The 16,953-nt window shown below is 44.1% G+C and overlaps 1 protein-coding gene across 4 annotated transcripts in view; it reads right to left on the reverse strand.

Moving 5' to 3' along the window:
• Positions 1-16,953, reverse strand: part of tmem245 (transmembrane protein 245) — a 241,383-nt gene that overhangs the window by 101,115 nt on the left and 123,315 nt on the right. For all 4 annotated transcript variants that reach the window (XM_038797672.1, XM_038797671.1, XM_038797670.1 and 1 more), the window contains 2 exons: positions 15,521-15,643; positions 13,678-13,823 (listed from right to left, as the gene is read on the reverse strand). In XM_038797672.1, coding sequence (XP_038653600.1) covers positions 13,678-13,823; positions 15,521-15,643 — 269 coding nt within the window. The remainder of the gene's footprint in view (positions 1-13,677; positions 13,824-15,520; positions 15,644-16,953) is intronic.

A 16,953-nucleotide genomic window follows, 5' to 3' on the forward strand; every position in this document is an offset into this window, starting at 1 on the left:
AAGTTACGTGGTACTCGTGATGCATCAGGCGTCAGCATAGATTGTTAACCCATTCTATAATTACTTGCAAACAAATTTCAAATCTTGGGGCATTTTCAGGTTCAGCTGCATTGATTATACAAAATTGTGAGGTAATGGTGCAATCCAAGAATTGTAACACAGCATCATAGATTAATAGACTTTTACAGCAAAGGAGGCATTCGGCCTAGTGTGTCCACGCCGGTCAACAAAGACCAGACTACGCTAACCCCATTTTTCAGCATTTGGCCCACAGACCTGGAGGTTAGGGCAGCAGAAGTGAATAACTAAATATTTCTTAAAGTTACAGGAGTTGTTGGCTCAACCACCCTTTCAGGCAGCCCGAGTGAAAAGGTTTCTCCTCAAGTTCCCTCTTAGCCTCCTACCTCTTATCTTAAATCTATGGCCCCTGGTTATCAACCACTCTACTAATGGAAAAAGCAATAATAATAATAATAGCTTATTGTCACAAGTAGGCTTCAATGAAGTTACGTGGAAAATCCCCAAATCGCCACATTTCGGCGCCTGTTCGGGGAGGCCGGTATAGGAATTGAACCCGCACTGCTGGCATTGTTCTGCATTACAAGCCACATATTTAGCCCACTGTGCTAAATCATCCCCTGTAATGCCTTCCTATCCACCCCACCTATGCCTCTCAATCTTAACAACTCTATCAGGTCCCCTCTTTATCTTCACTGCACCATAGAAAACAGCCCCAACCTCTTTGATCTTTCTTCATAGTTCAGACCGCCCAGTTAAGGCAACATCCTGGTAAATCGTCTGCACCTGCTCCAGTGCTATCACATCCTTCCTGTAATGTGGTGACCAGTACTCCAATTATAGTCTAACTCGCGTTCTCTATTGTTCCAGCAAAACCTCCCTGCTCATGTATTCTATGCCTCAGCTAATAGAGGCAAGTATCCCATATGTCTTCTTAATGATCTTATCTACATGCCCTATTAACTTCAAGGATCTGTGGATATGCACTCCAAACTAGCTCTAATCTTCAGTACTTTCCAGGGTCCTACCATTCATAATGTAATTCTTTTCCTCGTTAGTTCTCCCAAGTGCATTACCTCACACTTTTCTGGGTTGAATTCCATTTGCCACTGATCGGCCCATCTGGTTAGGGGCTGGTTTAGCACAGGGCTAATTCGCTGGCTTTGAAAGCAGACCAAGGCAGGCCAGCAGCACGGTTCAATTCCTGTACCAGCCTCCCCGAACAGGCACCGGAATGTGGCGACTAGGGGCTTTTCACAGTAACTTCATTGAAGCCTACTCGTGACAATAAGCATTTTCATTTCATTTTTCATTTTCATTTCACCTGACCAGTCCATTGATAGCCTCCTGCAGTCTATGGCTAGCCTCCTCACTATTTACCACTCTTCCAATTCTCATGTCATCTGCAAACTTCTTGGTCATACCCCCTACATTCAAGTCCAAATCATTAATGTGCACCATAAATAGCAAGGGCCCCAGCACAGCCCTGTTGAACCCCACTGGAAACAGGCTTCCAGTCATACAAACATCCCTCTACTATCACCTCTAGCCAATTTTAGATCCAATGTGCCACTTTGCCTTGGATCCCATGGGCCCTTACTTTCTTAACCTGCCTGTCATGAGGTGACCTTATCAAAAGCTTTGCTAAAGTCATATAGACTGCATCAAATACATTACCCTCATCAACACTTCTGATTACCACCTCAAAATATTTGATTACATTTTTCAAATCCATGCTGACTATCTCCAATTAATGCATGTCTATCCAAGTGCAGATATAATCTGTCCATAAGAATGATTTCTAATAACTTCCCCCACCAGAGGTTAGACTGACAGGCCTATCTATTCCTGGTTTATTCCTCTCTCTTTTTTAAAAAAAAAGCTTTTATTGGGTTTTATACATGATATATTTACAAATGTACATACAGAGAAACCAAAAAGAAATTTTAAAAACTAAAAACAAAGGGAGAATAAAAAAAGAGGACGTATATATACAAAGAAGCAAGAAAAATGCCATTACACATGCCAGTAAAAGAGGGGGGGGGGGCTTTCTTTCCCCCTTCTCTTTTTTTTTATATATCCAAAATAAGCAAAACACAATCGAGTGGTGCCCCTGATGTCGCTTGCGTCTCTTGGCCGGTTTTCTTTTTTGTTTTTGTCCATTTGCCATAGCTTCGGCCATCTGTCGTTCCTTCTTCCTGATCTTTCTTTCTCTCTTTCGCCTTGCTGTGCCTGTTGTGGCCATTGTTGTATCCTGGACTCTCCCCCCAGTTTGTGCTCGCTCCTCTTTCCTCCCTTCCGACTTTCCTCTGTCGTTCTTCCCTCATCCTTCCTCCCTCCCTGTACCACCCCACCCCCTTCTCCCCCTTCCAACCCCTTCATCTCTGCTACTCCCTCTTACTTTCCCTCCCCCCGGTCCTCCTGCCCTTCCCTCTCTTCTATCATGTCTTGGTACATTACCCTGGCTGTTGGCCACAAACAGGTCCCGGAACAGTTGGGTGAATAGCTCCCATGTTTTGAGGAAGCCTTCTTCCCACCCTCGGATGGCGAATTTGATTTTCTCCATTTGGAGAAATTCCAATAGGTCGGCAGCCAAACTCCAGCTTTAGGTGGTGCTGCTGACCTTCTCGCTCTCTTTTTTAATAACGGGAAAATGCTAGCAGTTTTCCAGTCCTCTGGCATCTCACCTGTGACCAAAGAGGATATGAAAATTACTGCCAGTGCCCTTGATACCTCCTCCCTTACCTTCCTCAATAGCCTGGAATTCAACTCATTCAGACCTGTGGATTTATCCACTTCTGAGGCTGCTAAACTTGCCGGTTGCTCCTCTCTCTATGTTAATTTCCTCTAATATTTCAGTCTTCCAATTTCCCCAGGAATGTTCCGCAGGGAAGTGATGGAAGTAGTCATTACAGTGCAACCAAGCTCACTGATGCTCAGTTTGGGTTCCGCAAGGGTCACTCAGCTCCCGACCTCATTACAGCCTGGTACAAACATGGACTAAAGAGCTGAATTCCAGAAGTGAGGTGAGAGTGACTGCCCTTGGCATCAAAGGAGCTTTTGACCATGTGCAACTCCAAAACTGGAGTCAATTGCAATTGGGGGGAAACACTCCTCTGATTGGAGTCGTACCTGGCAGAAAGGAAGATGGTTGTAGTGGTTGCAGGTCAATCATCTTAGGTACACGACATTACTGCAGGAGTTCCTCAGGGTGTCGTCCTAGGCCCAACTATCTTTAGTTGCTTCATCAATTACCTACCTTCCTTCCATCATAAGGTCAGAAGTTCGCTGATGACAGCATAATGTTCAGCACCATTTGCGGCTCCTCATATACTGAAGCAGTCAATTCTCAGATGCAGCAAGACTTGGGAAAAATCCAGGCTAGGGCTGACAAGTGGCAAGGAACATTTGTGCCACAGAAGCGCCAGGCAATGACCATCTCCAACATGAGAAAATTTAACCATTATACCTCGACATTCAATGGCATTACCCATCGCTGAATCCTTATTATCAATACCATGGGGGTAACCATTGACCAGAAACTGAGCTGGACTAGCCATATAAATATTGTGGCTACAAGAGTAGATCAAGAGGCTAAAAAACCTGCAGCGAATATCTCACCTCTATTCCCAAAAGCCGGTCCACCATCTAAAAGGCACAAGTCCAGATTTTGCTTGCCTGGGTGAGTGCAGCTCCAATGACACCATTCAGGAAAAAGCAGCCCACTTGATCGGTAGCCCTTCCACAGGCATTCACTCCCTCCACCACTGTTAGAACAGTGGCAGCAGTGTGTACCATCTACAAGATACACTGCAGGAACTCTCGAAGGCTCCTTAAGCAGCACCTTCCAAACCCACAACTGCTAACATCTAGAAGGACAAGAGCAGCAGATACCTCTGAACACTACCACCTGGAGGTCCCTCTCCAAGACGGTCACCATTCTTGCTTGGAAATATATCACTGTTCCTTCACTATCACTGGGTCAAAATCCTGGAACTCCCTCTCTAACAGATGTGTGGGTGTACCTATACCACATGTAATGCAGTGGTTCAAGCAGGCAGCTCATCACCTTCACAAGAGCAACTAGGGATGGACAATAAATGCTGGTTGAGACAGCAACGCCCACATCTCATAAATGAATAAAGAAAAAGCCACTGGAATCTTGCACTATCTTGTCTTAACTGGGAGGCTCTTGCAAGATAAATAAATTACTATATTTTATCTGAAATGCACAAAGAAAATTCAATTTATAATGAGATTCATGAATTTCCTTCCAACACATTTTATTCTATGGAAAATTATGAAAACAAAATGAAACAGAAGGGTAAATACTAATGTACCCCCACAATCCCACACAATGGACAGGCCAGGGGCTAAAAATGTAAAGTGTGGGACTGCATTGGCAAACTGCTGTGCATGCACCTGCTGGTAGTAGTATGGTGTGCCTCTGATCAGTCTTGGAAAGGCAGGACACTTCATTATAAAATGTAAATCAGGCTCCCAAAATTCAACTGGGTGCCTAATTTGAAATTAACAGCACCGCCCAGGTTTCCCAAAGCCCAGGAAACCCAGCAATGATATGCAGGTGGGAGCTAGTAGCTCCAGAGGGGACGTACTTTTTGCAGCACCCCATGCCAACCAGGAATTCTCCTCACAAATCTTTCAAGCAAATCTTTAGCTTCCCTTCTGCTGACTGAAGCCTTTCAGCACTGCCGTGATTCATCTGCTACCAGGCAAAAAAGTTAATAATACTTGAAATAAGAGTGGAAACTTTAATCATATGCGACTTCCTCCCAGCTCAGGTGATGCCAGGAGCTCATCTGCGTGGGTTTCCTCCCACAAATCCCGAAGGACGTGCTGTTAGGTAATTTGGACTTTCTGAATTCTCCCTCAGTGTAACAGGCGCCAGAGTGTGACGACTTGGGGATTTTCACAGTAACTTCATTGCAGTGTTAATGTAAACCTACTTGTGACAATAAAGATTATTATTATTACTACGAGATTGGGCTGGATGAAACTTTTCCTTGCCTCCTGCATTTTCCCTCCCTGCAAATACTGGGGCTACGTTCTAGTACTAATAAAACTTGACATCAGATTTGGTATGACTCTTTACCATCATGCACAAAAAAAATGAATCAACTTTAAAACTGCAGACATTAAAGTGGAAAGCAACATTAAAAATGTGTCGTGCTGCACCTGACAGTTTAACAAAAATGTTCCAGTAGTGTTGTGACTTGGAGGTATGAATTACCAATGATGTAACGCCTGCTTACATTTAAGTATGCATGTTTCTCAAAACTAGTGCTTCTGAATTTGCTTGTGAAAATTTAACTTCATCACTTCTTACTGATATTCAAATGAAATATGTACCTTGAATGTAATCATTTTTCAAAAGAAAATGTTACATTTTAATGAGGTGAGAATATATTTTTTTTTTACAAATTACTTCAAATTTAAAGAATAGTTGAAATCATATGCATTTGAACAGATCTATACTTCCAAAACCCCTAAATGAGTAAGTTTACCCATCATCACAAGATGCAGTCATACCAGTGCGCATGCACTCACATGAAAGTATCACACACACCAAGCTGCACTGAGGCTCTCACAACATGCAACTTGGTAGTGTGCAATGCCTCCACCAGAGCAAGCAGAATGGGAAGTGAAGAATGCAAGGTATGATCTACTCAGTAACGGATACAAAACCACATGCTACTAAACAGAAAGAAAGATGGTCAAATGGAACTTCATGCTCATGCAATGTTTCTAATTCTAGAAGTTAGTTCTGTTACTAAATAACTTCCCCATAGTACACATGCGCAAAAGCATATGTCATAATGTCACATAAATGTCAATTTGCGGTCTGTGAATTATTTGAAATTAAAGATGCCTTATGTGGGGGCTCGAGATATACACTGGAGGCTTCCAGTAATAAACAACAGAATTTATATAGGAAAGGCAAAGTCAGTTAGCTAACAGGCACAGAATTCTATATAACAAGTCTTTACACTTCAGGTCCTAGTTCCACACTGCCTGGCGTCCGGCTCCCAGGGCCGCCGCTAACTCCCAATTGGCTGGGGCTTGCATACTCCCACATTATTGCTCCCGAGCTGGTTGCATGGTCTGTGCATTCCGCCCCGTTAAAGAGGTCATGCTCCCAAATCCCTCCTCCCTCAAGTCCCTTAATGCATTACTGCAAAATTATGTACAAATGTCACAATTTTTAACAGGTGCAACCAAGGAATTCCATCAAAACATCTCTTGGGCACTCGAGTGACCCACAGTAAATGCCACCCCAAGAGGACCCAGTTTCACAACAGGCGAAGTAGCCTCACTAGCCACGACAGACACAAAAGGTTAAACAGAAACAGGAGTTCCTGGTTCCTTTGGCTGGACCAACTTAGAGCAGTATTCACGATGCTAGATGGACTTGTCGTCTCCACATTGGGGGTCGCTACCCCTCAACTCCGCAGATGGTCGACGTGCTTTTTGACAGCCCTTCCTGCTAACATTGACCAGATAAGACATTGGGTCACAATCTGTCCTCCTAATCAAGGCGAACTAGCAGCGAAATTTCAAACCAAAACCGGGTCTCACACCCAGAACGATCAGTCACCTCTCTGCTCTTAGCGTTGACTCTTCTGAGAGGTCTGACATGCCTCCACCCTCCCTGCCAAATTTGAAAAGACAAGATCCAATTGGGTTCTCAACTGATTGGGTTCTTCATCTGCCCTGGGTGGGCGCTGTGTAACGTTTGAAGGAGCCCCCCCCCTCCCCCCCCCAAGGGGGAGGACCATTCATGATCCCCTCGGAATCATACTGTCTTCAAATGTCAATTCGCCTTTACGAGGCAAGTAGGGCCTCAGCCGCTCACCAGTCAGATTGCATCATTCATTTGACCTTTGATAGAATAGGGTCTGTTTGGGTCCAGTTGCGGACGTGCCCCGCAGACATTGGCAGGGTGCCTTGGAGGTGTCATGGGAGTGTCCCTTTAAGAAATGTTTTTGTCTTATCACATGGCTTCAGTGATGTCATTGTGTGGGTGGAGCTGGGCTGTGGCTCTGGGAGTTGGTTTTACTTTCGCTTTGAGTTTGAACTGGTTTTGCTCTGCACAGGTTGAAAGAAGGTTTTTTCCTCTTTCTTCATTTTAAAATCTGTTCCCAGACTGCTTGATAATAAAAAGAACTGTTTTCTGGAAGAAATTCAAACCTGCTGTTTCGGGAAGGAAACAGGAGTATCCATACTCGGGTCTCGAGTGCTGTGTGCTGGGCCACACCTTTGAAAAGGGTTTTCTGGTTTATGGGATCTTGTTATGAAATTGGAACGGCTAAAGGGGGAATTTATTAAGGGTGATAGAGGGATATTTATGTTGAGTATTTATGTTCGTAGTTGATAAAAATGCATACTGTGTGTATTTATACAAAATGTTGACCAAATTTGTAGAATAAACTTTGTTTTTGATTAAAATTGCTTAAGGCTTCTGTTGAATGACATCTGAAAGGCCCTTCTGCTCATCATAACCAAAATCAATAAACAGTTGTAGGCCAGGTGAACTCCATGATATACTTTGGAGTTTTCTAAACCCTGGCCCATAACAGAGGATTAGGACTAGAATGATCTCCTGGGGTACCGGTGGTGGCAGAATGCTCTTGGGTAGGGGCAGGCAAATTAATGCATCCGCATTAGCAATTTGTGCCCCAGGCCAGTGCCAAGAAGCAGTTGTAAGCCACCAACAGCAGGGCCCAATGCTGCATTCTCGCCAGGGCTATGAGCGGTATGGGCTTACCTTCTCTTAACAGGCCCAGTAATGACTTGTGGTCAGACGTCTTAAACTGTCGGCCATACATACCAAATATAACCGCCATGCCCTCCTCTCAATCTGGGCGTAGTTTCCTTCTGCTTCAGAAAGGGTCCCTGAGGCAGAGGTGATGGGGTGTTTGAAACCCTATACCACTTTGTGCGATAAAACAGCCTCTATACCGCAAGGGGACGTGTCACATGTCAGCACGGTTGGTTTCCCCGGATCAAAATGCACCAAGAGGTTTGACAACTCTGCTTGCCTCGCAACTAGGAAGGCTTCCACTTGCATCTCCATCCATTACTGTCACTGATTCTTCACCCGAGGAAGGAGCAGTGCTCCGAAAGCTAGTGTTTGAAACAAGCCTGTTGGACTTTAACCTGGTGTTGCAAGACTTCTTACTGCGTTGATTCTTCCTTAATAGCCAGTGTAATGGTACCAATGTTGTGGTTAGATTCAAAATGACCCTGCCATAGAAAACTGACCATACCAAGGAAGGAGTTAGGCTCGCTGACATTTTTGTCATCGGACTCGAAACGTTAGCTCTTTTCTCCCTCTCCAGATGCTACCAGACCTGCTGAGATTTTCCAGCATTTTCTCTTTCGTTTCAGATTCCAGCATTCGCAGTAATTTGCTTTTATACTGATGCAATGAGTATGGCAATGGTCTGGCTCTGAGGAACTCGGGTGCCGAATCCAGATTGACATATATCTTGGCTTTTACGCCACTAATGAGGCCCAATTCTTTGTGGAAGATGTTTTCATAACCTCCTGAAGACATCTTCTATGACGCCGTCAGATATTTTGTAGATTTCCAGCCAGTTGAGCCCAATCCTCTGCAATCAGTTTCTTCCCAACAGACTGGATCTATGTCCTTCCACGACAACTAAAGACAAATTGGCCTCCTACCCTCTGAAGGCCACTGGAGTCATAAACACATAAGAACTAGGAGCAGGAGTAGGCCATATGGCCCCTCAAGCCTGCTCCGCCATTCAATGAGATCATGGCTGATCTTTTTTGGACTCATCTCCACTTTCCGGCCCGAATACGATAACCTTTAATCCCTTTATTCTTCAAAAAACTATCTATCTTTATCTAAAAAACATTTAATGAAGGAGCCTCAACTGCTTCACTGGGCAAGGAATTCCACAGATTCACAACCCTTTGGGTGAAGAAGTTCCTCCTAAACTCGGTCCTAAATCTACTTCCCCTTATTTTGAGGCAATGCCCCCTAGTTCTGCTTTCACCCGCCAGTGGAAACAACCTGCCCCCATTTATCCTATCCATTCCCATCATAATTTTAAATGTTTCTATAAGATCCCCCCGCATCCTTATAAATTCCAACAAGTACAGTCCCAGTCTACGCAACATCTCCTCATAATCCAACCCCTACAGCTCTGGGATTAACCTAATGAATCTCCTCTGCCCACCCTCCAGCACCAGTACGTCCTTTGTCAGGTAAGGAGACCAAAACTGAACACAATACTCCAGATGTGGCCTCACTAAAACCTTATGTAATTGCAGCATAACCTCTCTAGTCTTAAACACCATCCCTCTAGCAATGAAGGACAAAATTCCATTTGCCTTCTTAATCACCTATTGCACCTGTAAACCAACTTTTTGCGACACATGCACTAGTACACCCAGGTCTCTCTGCACAGCGTCATGTTTTAATATTTTATCATTTAAATAATAATCCCTTTTGCTATTATTCCTACCAAAATGGATAACCTCACATTTGTCAACATTGTATTCCATTTGCCAGACCCTAGCCCATTCACTTAACCTATCCAAATCCCTCTGCAGACTTCTGGTATCCTCTGCACTTTTTGCTTTACCACTCATCTTAGTGTCATCTGCAAACTTGGACACATTGCACTTGGTTCCCAACTCCAAATCATCTATGTAAATTGTGAACAATTGTGGGCCCAACACTAAACCCTGAGGAACACCACTAGCTACTGATTGCCAACCAGAGAAACACCCATTAATCCCCACTCTTTGGCTGTTCAAAGGATCTTCAAAACCTCCCTGGTGTATGTTGAAAACCTGGCTGTTGTACTCTTCAAGCTTAAAGACTATGTTCCTGCACACAGAAATTGGAAGGTCTGCTCATCCACTACGGTCACCGAACCCCTGGTGTCGACTTCTACTTCAAGGGATCTAACATTTACCCATAAGACAATTTCAATCAGAGCTGTCTTATTCATTTGGACTGCAATCAACCGATGCATTTTGCATGCCCTTCTTCAGAGCTCTGCTCCACTATGTTCAGTGGTGGTGTGTATTGCTGCTGCATTTTTTTTTCCATTGATGTGCTTTGACTCGCACAGTAACATGCTTGAACATGCCCCCTTCGGGCGCAAATTCCTGAACATGGCAGGTCTCCTGGGGATGGTTTCCCCAGCAATGACAGTAGCCCACCCTGGATTCGGTTTGAAGTCCAATTCCTTCTCACTCCATGCGTTCCGGTCCTATGCCAAAGACTGTGTCTGGCTCTGAGCTGTGCCTGTTGATCCCACCAGACCTTGCGCTGTAGTGGCCATACTTTAGCCACACTTTGAAGCTCAGTGGTGTTTTACCCAATGTACTCCGTCATCTGAGCTATCTCAATTGCTTTTTCCAACATAATTGTGGTCTCCGTCAGAAGTTTCTTCTGGATATAAAGGTTATGGATCCCACAAACCAGCCAGTCATGCGACATGTCACTTAACGCAGTCCCAAACTCTCAGTGCTCATCGAGCTGGCAAACCCTGGCTATGACTTAGATTTATCAGTGTACGGAGGTACAGGCAGGCATGTTGTTTCACACATGAAAAACACAGGGCATATGATAAGTGCACAATATAAATACACAGACATTGGGTGGAGCATACAGAGTGTAGTGCTACACAGTAAAGATGTGTGGAGAGATCAGTTCAGTACATAAGAGAGAGTCATTCCGGAGTCTGGTAACAGTGGGGAAGCTGTTTTTGAATCAGTACGTGTTCTCAGACTTCTGTATCTTCTGCCTGATGGAAGAGGTTGGAAGAGAGGTGGGAAGGGTCTTTGATCATGCTGACCACTTTTCCAAGGCAGCGAGAGGTGTACACAGAGTCAATTGATGGGAGGCAGGTTCATGTGTTGGACTGGGCTGTGTTCACGACTCTCTGTAGTTTCTTACAGCCATGGACCGAGCAGTTGCCATATTTGCCTGTGATGCAGCCAGATAGGATGCTTTTTATGGTGCATCAAGACAAATTGTTAAGAGTCAATGTGGACATGCTGAATTTCCTTAGTTTATTGAGGAAGTATAGGCGCTTTTGTGTTTTCTTGGTCGGAGCCTTGATGTGGGTAGACCAGGACAAATTGTTGATGATGTGTACACCTAGGAATTTGAAGCTGTCAACCATCTCCACCTCGGCACCATTGATGCAGACAATCAATGACCAGCTCCTTAGTTTTGCTGACATTGAGGGAGAGATTGATGTCGTTGCATCATAGGTTCTGAAGGCGGAGACAGACTCGCAAGAAATCCATGTACGACCTCCGCAAAGCCATCTGAGATTCCAAGAGAGAATATCAAACCAAGCTCGTCACAGGCAGACTCTCGGCAATTGTGGCAAGGACTAAAAACATAACGGGCTACAAAGCAAAGCCGAGCAGTATCTCCTGCGGCAGCACATCCCTCCACGATGAACTCAATGCATTCTATGCTCGGTTCGAGCAGGTAGCAACAATCCGCTGTCGAGTGCCCCAGCAGCCCATAACTCACCCATACCCACCATCACAGCTTCCAAAGTCAGATCAGCCTTCCAGATCAGCCGCAACCGGTCCACAGCAGACGCCATTTCCCTGGCCCTACACTCATCCCTAGAGCATCTCGACAACAAGGACTCCGACATCAGACTCCTCTTTATTGACTACAGCTCCGCCTTCAACACCATAATCCCAGCCAAGCTCAAATCAAAGCTCCAAAACCTAGGACTTGGCTCCCCCACTCTCAACTGGATCCTTGACTTTCTGACCAACAGGCCACAATCAGTAAGAATGAACACCAACGCCTCCTCCACAATAGTCCTCAATACCGGGGCTCCGCAAGGCTACGTACTTAGCCCCCTACTCTACTCCCTGTACACACACAACTGCATGACAAAATTTGGTTCCAACTCCATCTACAAGTTTGCTGGCGATACGACCATAGTGGGCCTGATCTCGAATAACGACAAGTCAGAATACAGGAGGGAGATTGAGAACCTAGTGGAGTGGTGTAACGACAATACTCTCTCCCTCAATGCCGGCAAAACCAAAGAGCTGTTCATTGACTTCAGGAAGCAAAGTATTGTACACACCCCTAGCAGCTTCAACGGAGCCGTGGTGGAGATGCTGAGCAGTTTCAAATTCCTAGGGGTGCACATCTCCAAAAATCTGTCCTGGTCCACCCACGTCGACGCTATCACCAAGAAAGCACAACAGCGCCTATACTTCCTCAGGAAACTAAGGAAATTCGGCATGTCCACATTAACCCTTACCAACTTTTACAGATGCACTATAGAGAGCATCCTATCTGGTGCATCACAGCCTGGTATGGCAACTGCCCGGCCCAGGACCGCAAGGAACTTCAGAGAGTCGTGAATGACGCCCAGTCCATCACACGAACCTGCCTTCCATCCATTGTCTCCATCTACACCTCCCATTGCCTGGTGAAAGCAGGCAGCATAATCAAAGATCCCTCCCACCTGGCTTACTCACTCTTCCAACTTCTTCCATCGGGCAGGAGATACAGAGGTCTGAGAACACGCATGAACAGACTCAAAAACAGCTTCTTCCCCGCTGTCACCAGACTCCTAAATGGTCCTCTTATGGACTGACCTCATTAACACCACACCCTCAATGCTTCATCCGATGCCGGTGCTTATGTAGTTACATTGTATATCTTGTGTTGCCCTATTATGTATTTTCATTTATTCCCTTTTCTTCCCATGTACTTAATGATCTGTTGAGCTGCTCGCAGAAAAAATACTTTTCACTGTACCTTGGTACACGTGACAATAAACAAACAAATCCAATCCATGGGTCCCTCACCGCAGAGTTAAAGTGAGAATTTTGGATGGTAATAGAGGGCCTTGGGTTCGAATGTCCTTTAACCAATTTCACCATCTGGTCAAAGGTCTTTGAGCCAGAGACGTTAGGTTCCTAATCAAATTATATGTTTGGGGCCATTAAACTGGAGAAGTATCACCATCTGCTTGTCCTCGCACATGATCTGGTTCACAGTAAAGAATCAGGGTTGTTCGATGTACTGACTCCATGGCTCAACATGTGTCTTGTTTCCCAATGATAGGCCTCTCTACTCATGGTTTAAATGATTCTGGGTCTTGCTGAAACTTCTCTACTTTTCAACTGTTCCTTCCTTCCCCCTTGATTCACAAAGACAGTCAGCTGTGATCAAAAATGCATACCTCGTCGCCAATTTGGTGACTCAAGACATACATTGGGGGCTTCCAGCAATAAACAAGGGGCTTATTGAGGAAAGGCAAAAGCAGCTAGATAACAGGCACAGAAGACTATACAATTGGTTCGTCACTTCAGCTCCCTTGTCCACACTGCCCTGGAACCTGCTCCCACCCAGGTCCCCGCGGAAACTCCCCATTGACCAGGGCTCGTGTGTGATTGCCTCAGAGTCTGTCACGTGGTCTGTGGAGCCCAACCCATTAAAAGGGCCATGCTTCCACATCTTAAATCAATTGTTCTAATACTGCAAGGTCAGGAGAAAATAAATCTGGGTAATTATTGCTGATGAACAAAATGTTTTTTTTGGGGAGGTCAGAGAAATGGAATCCAAGTGTAATAACTTATAATTGAAGATTGGTGTTAGCCTACCGTATAGCTTCTTCAACAGACTGACCCACGATGTTAGAGGAAGAACCTGACTGGGAAAGCGGTGTCAAACTAATGACCCATTTCACAGGTTTGTAGTATTCATCACTGGAACTCAAGAGATAGAAGAGTGTGGTCAAGAAAATGACCTGCAGGAAATAAAGATCAGAATTGAGCAACATCAGAGCATTAAATAAAACAATTCCTAAATTTCATCAAAATTAAAATAGAAGCTTTTCTTATCAAAGTAAGACTATACAACTAGAATTCAAATTTCTACAAATCATTTCTCACGTATTTTTGGAGCCATCATTCCAATTATTATTTAAGAGCGGAAACACTATTTTAGGATTTAACTACAGTGGCTGTCCACTTTTGCTGCTTTTAGCTAAACATATTGCAATTAAACAGTTTAGTAATGTGCTTCTTTACGTTTGATTTTACTTTTAACCAAAAAAGATGGACAAATGAACTAAATCATACTTAGAAAAAGATCTAAAAGAGACATAAGTGCCAAAAGCTATTTTGCACATTGCACAAGACTATTCCAACTTTCAATTACTGTAGCATTTCAAGTTTTGTGCTAGCGTTACTTTCTCATTTCCATACCTGTACCATTAGTAGTTGGGGAAAGAATGGAGAGATAGGGAGAAAGATGCAAGAATCAAGGATTCTGGACGGGATTTGTACTTACAGCAATATGGTACAATTTTAGGTTAAATTTAAAATCTGTCTGAAAAATCTATAATACATCAGGATATGTTAATCAGATTTTCACGTATACAACAGAGTTGGTCACAATTTCCATCTTGCACAAGTTGCCTGCCAGTTTATTAAATTTTGTAATCCATTCAAAATATTAGTAGAGAGACATCCTAGGTTAGAGGTTTGTGCCTCCTGAGCAATAGAAGATTAAATCTGAGTTCAAGATAGTGAAAATCAAACTCTCTAACATCATTCATCTTCATTCCTCTCTTTATTCAGTCATGGGATGCAGATGTCACTGGCAAGGCCAACATTTGCTGCCCATCCCTAATGCTCTTGTGAGCAGTTAAGGGTCAACCAGATTGCTCGAGATTCTGAAATCCATCTGCCACCAAATGTGCATACATTTTAAACTAGGGGTCACTGTTTTAAAATATGGGGTTGCCCATTTAAGAGAGAAGAGGATAATGTTTTTCCTCCCCTCAGGTTTGAGAGTCTTTTGAAAACTGTTTCTCAATAAGTGCTGAAAGCAGAGTCTTTGATATTTTTCAGGCAGCGGTAGAAAGATAGAGAGTGGGATCCACCATCCCCCTGCACCCATTTCCTGGTGCTGCGTGCCCCTGCCAGCAGCGAGATTCTCCGTCCCGGTAGCCAGCCAATGGAGTGGGCACCCCACGCCATTGGGAAATCCGCGAGCGAGGGTGCGCTGCCAGCAACATGGAGAATTCCGCTGACAGGGAATCCAGCCCATATTCTTTATTAGCAAAAGGGTGAAAGGTCATCAGCGGTAGGGAGGAATGTGGAGTTGCGGTTACAATCAGGTCAGCCATGATCTTATTGAATGGAGGAGCAGTTTTGGGGTGGGCAGGGATGGGCGGCCTACTCTTGCTCCTAATTTGTATGTTTGTATGTCTCTGCAGCATTCAGACTTAATTATTCTAATGCTCTCAAAATTAGTCTCTCATTCTCTACCTGCTGTGAATATTTTTAAAACACTGAAAGGTTTTATAGCCAAATTACTTTTTCATTCAAGAAGTGTTGTTTGTTAATTACTTTTTTTTTAAACCGGTGAAATTTTATTTAAACATCCTACATTTTGAAGAGTGCCTCTTACAATACAGTTCAACAGTAAATTCCTCACCAATGAAAGGACAAAATTGAGAAGTGCTGTACCGCTATGAAACAGAACCGTCAGTAAGGTGGTTGCAGTCGTGAACAGCAAACTCATATTTCGGCTCATCACAATCCACAGAGACTCCAATATCTAGGAGAATACAAATCCAAAAGATCATCCATTTCAACCCTTCACAATGTTTCAAGTTCAGAGGCAATACAACAGCACCATACATGTACTAGAGTCAAAGGATACTTACTACTACTCAATTTGCTGGGCATAATTAATCAAAGTTGAAAAATATAAACAACATCACTTTCTCTTGGACAAAGAAAGTGCATAAATCAGCACTTTAGCCAATCTCAAAAAGTTCATTGCATTCTTCCTTCTGGATAACTTATATTTATAAAGGAATCAAGTAACAAAATCCAAAATCAGTTACAAGGAAGAGGTGGGAGTAAGCTAATAGGAAGAGAATTAATTTAGGGGTCAGAGATACTTTTTGAAAACAGGAAATAACGGAGCATAGAGAACAAGGAATAAGAGAGAGCTAAGAGAAATAGAGTGTGCATATTAGTCATGATACATGATTAGAAAATACTCAAATAGGGAAAGGGTTTTACAAAGAAAGGAACTTGGAACAAAATAATTTCTATATATTAAATCACTGCCAGTTTATCAGCAATTCTTTCTCTTTCTTTTTAAAAAAACATTTAGAGTACCAAATTCATTTATTCCAATTAAGGGCAATCCACCTACCCTGCACATCTTTGGGTTGTGGGGGTGAAACACACAAAAACATAGGGAGAATGTGCAAACTCCACATGGACAGTGACCCAAAGCCGTGATTGAACCTGGGTGCTGGGGGAGTAGGGAGGCGAGCGGATGGTGAATATCAAACAGAAATGGGAAGCGGAATTGGGAGGGGAGATCAATTGGGGAGCATGGCGTGAGGCACTGCGTAGGGTAAACGGGACCTCCTCAGGTGCAAGGATGAGCCTGATACAGTTTAAGGTGGTGCACAGGGTGTATATGACTCGGGCGAGAATGAGTGGGTTCTTTCAGTGGGTAGCAGATGAGTGAGAGGGGTGTGGGCAGGGGCCAGCGAATCACGTGCACAAGTTTTGGGGTTGTGAAAAATTGGGAAGGTTCTGGGCAGGAGTGTTCGCGGTCTTAGCCAGGATAGTGGAGGAGGTGGTGGATCCTGACCCTATGGTGGCGATATTTGGGGTCTCAGATATGCGGAGCTCATGGAGAGGAGGCGCCGGCGTCTTGGCCTTTGTCTCTCTGATTGCACAATGGCAAATTTTGCTGGAATGGCGACCGGCATCGCCACCGGGGGTAGCGGTTTGGTTGGGTGACCTGTACAACTTCCTGCAATGAGAGAAGATAAAGTATGAGTTAAGGGGCTCTTCATGGGTGCTTGAGGAAAGGTGGGGGATGTTTGTGACTGTGTTTGA

This window comes from Scyliorhinus canicula, chromosome 5 (assembly GCF_902713615.1).
Source record: "Scyliorhinus canicula chromosome 5, sScyCan1.1, whole genome shotgun sequence".
NCBI lineage: Eukaryota > Metazoa > Chordata > Chondrichthyes > Carcharhiniformes > Scyliorhinidae > Scyliorhinus > Scyliorhinus canicula.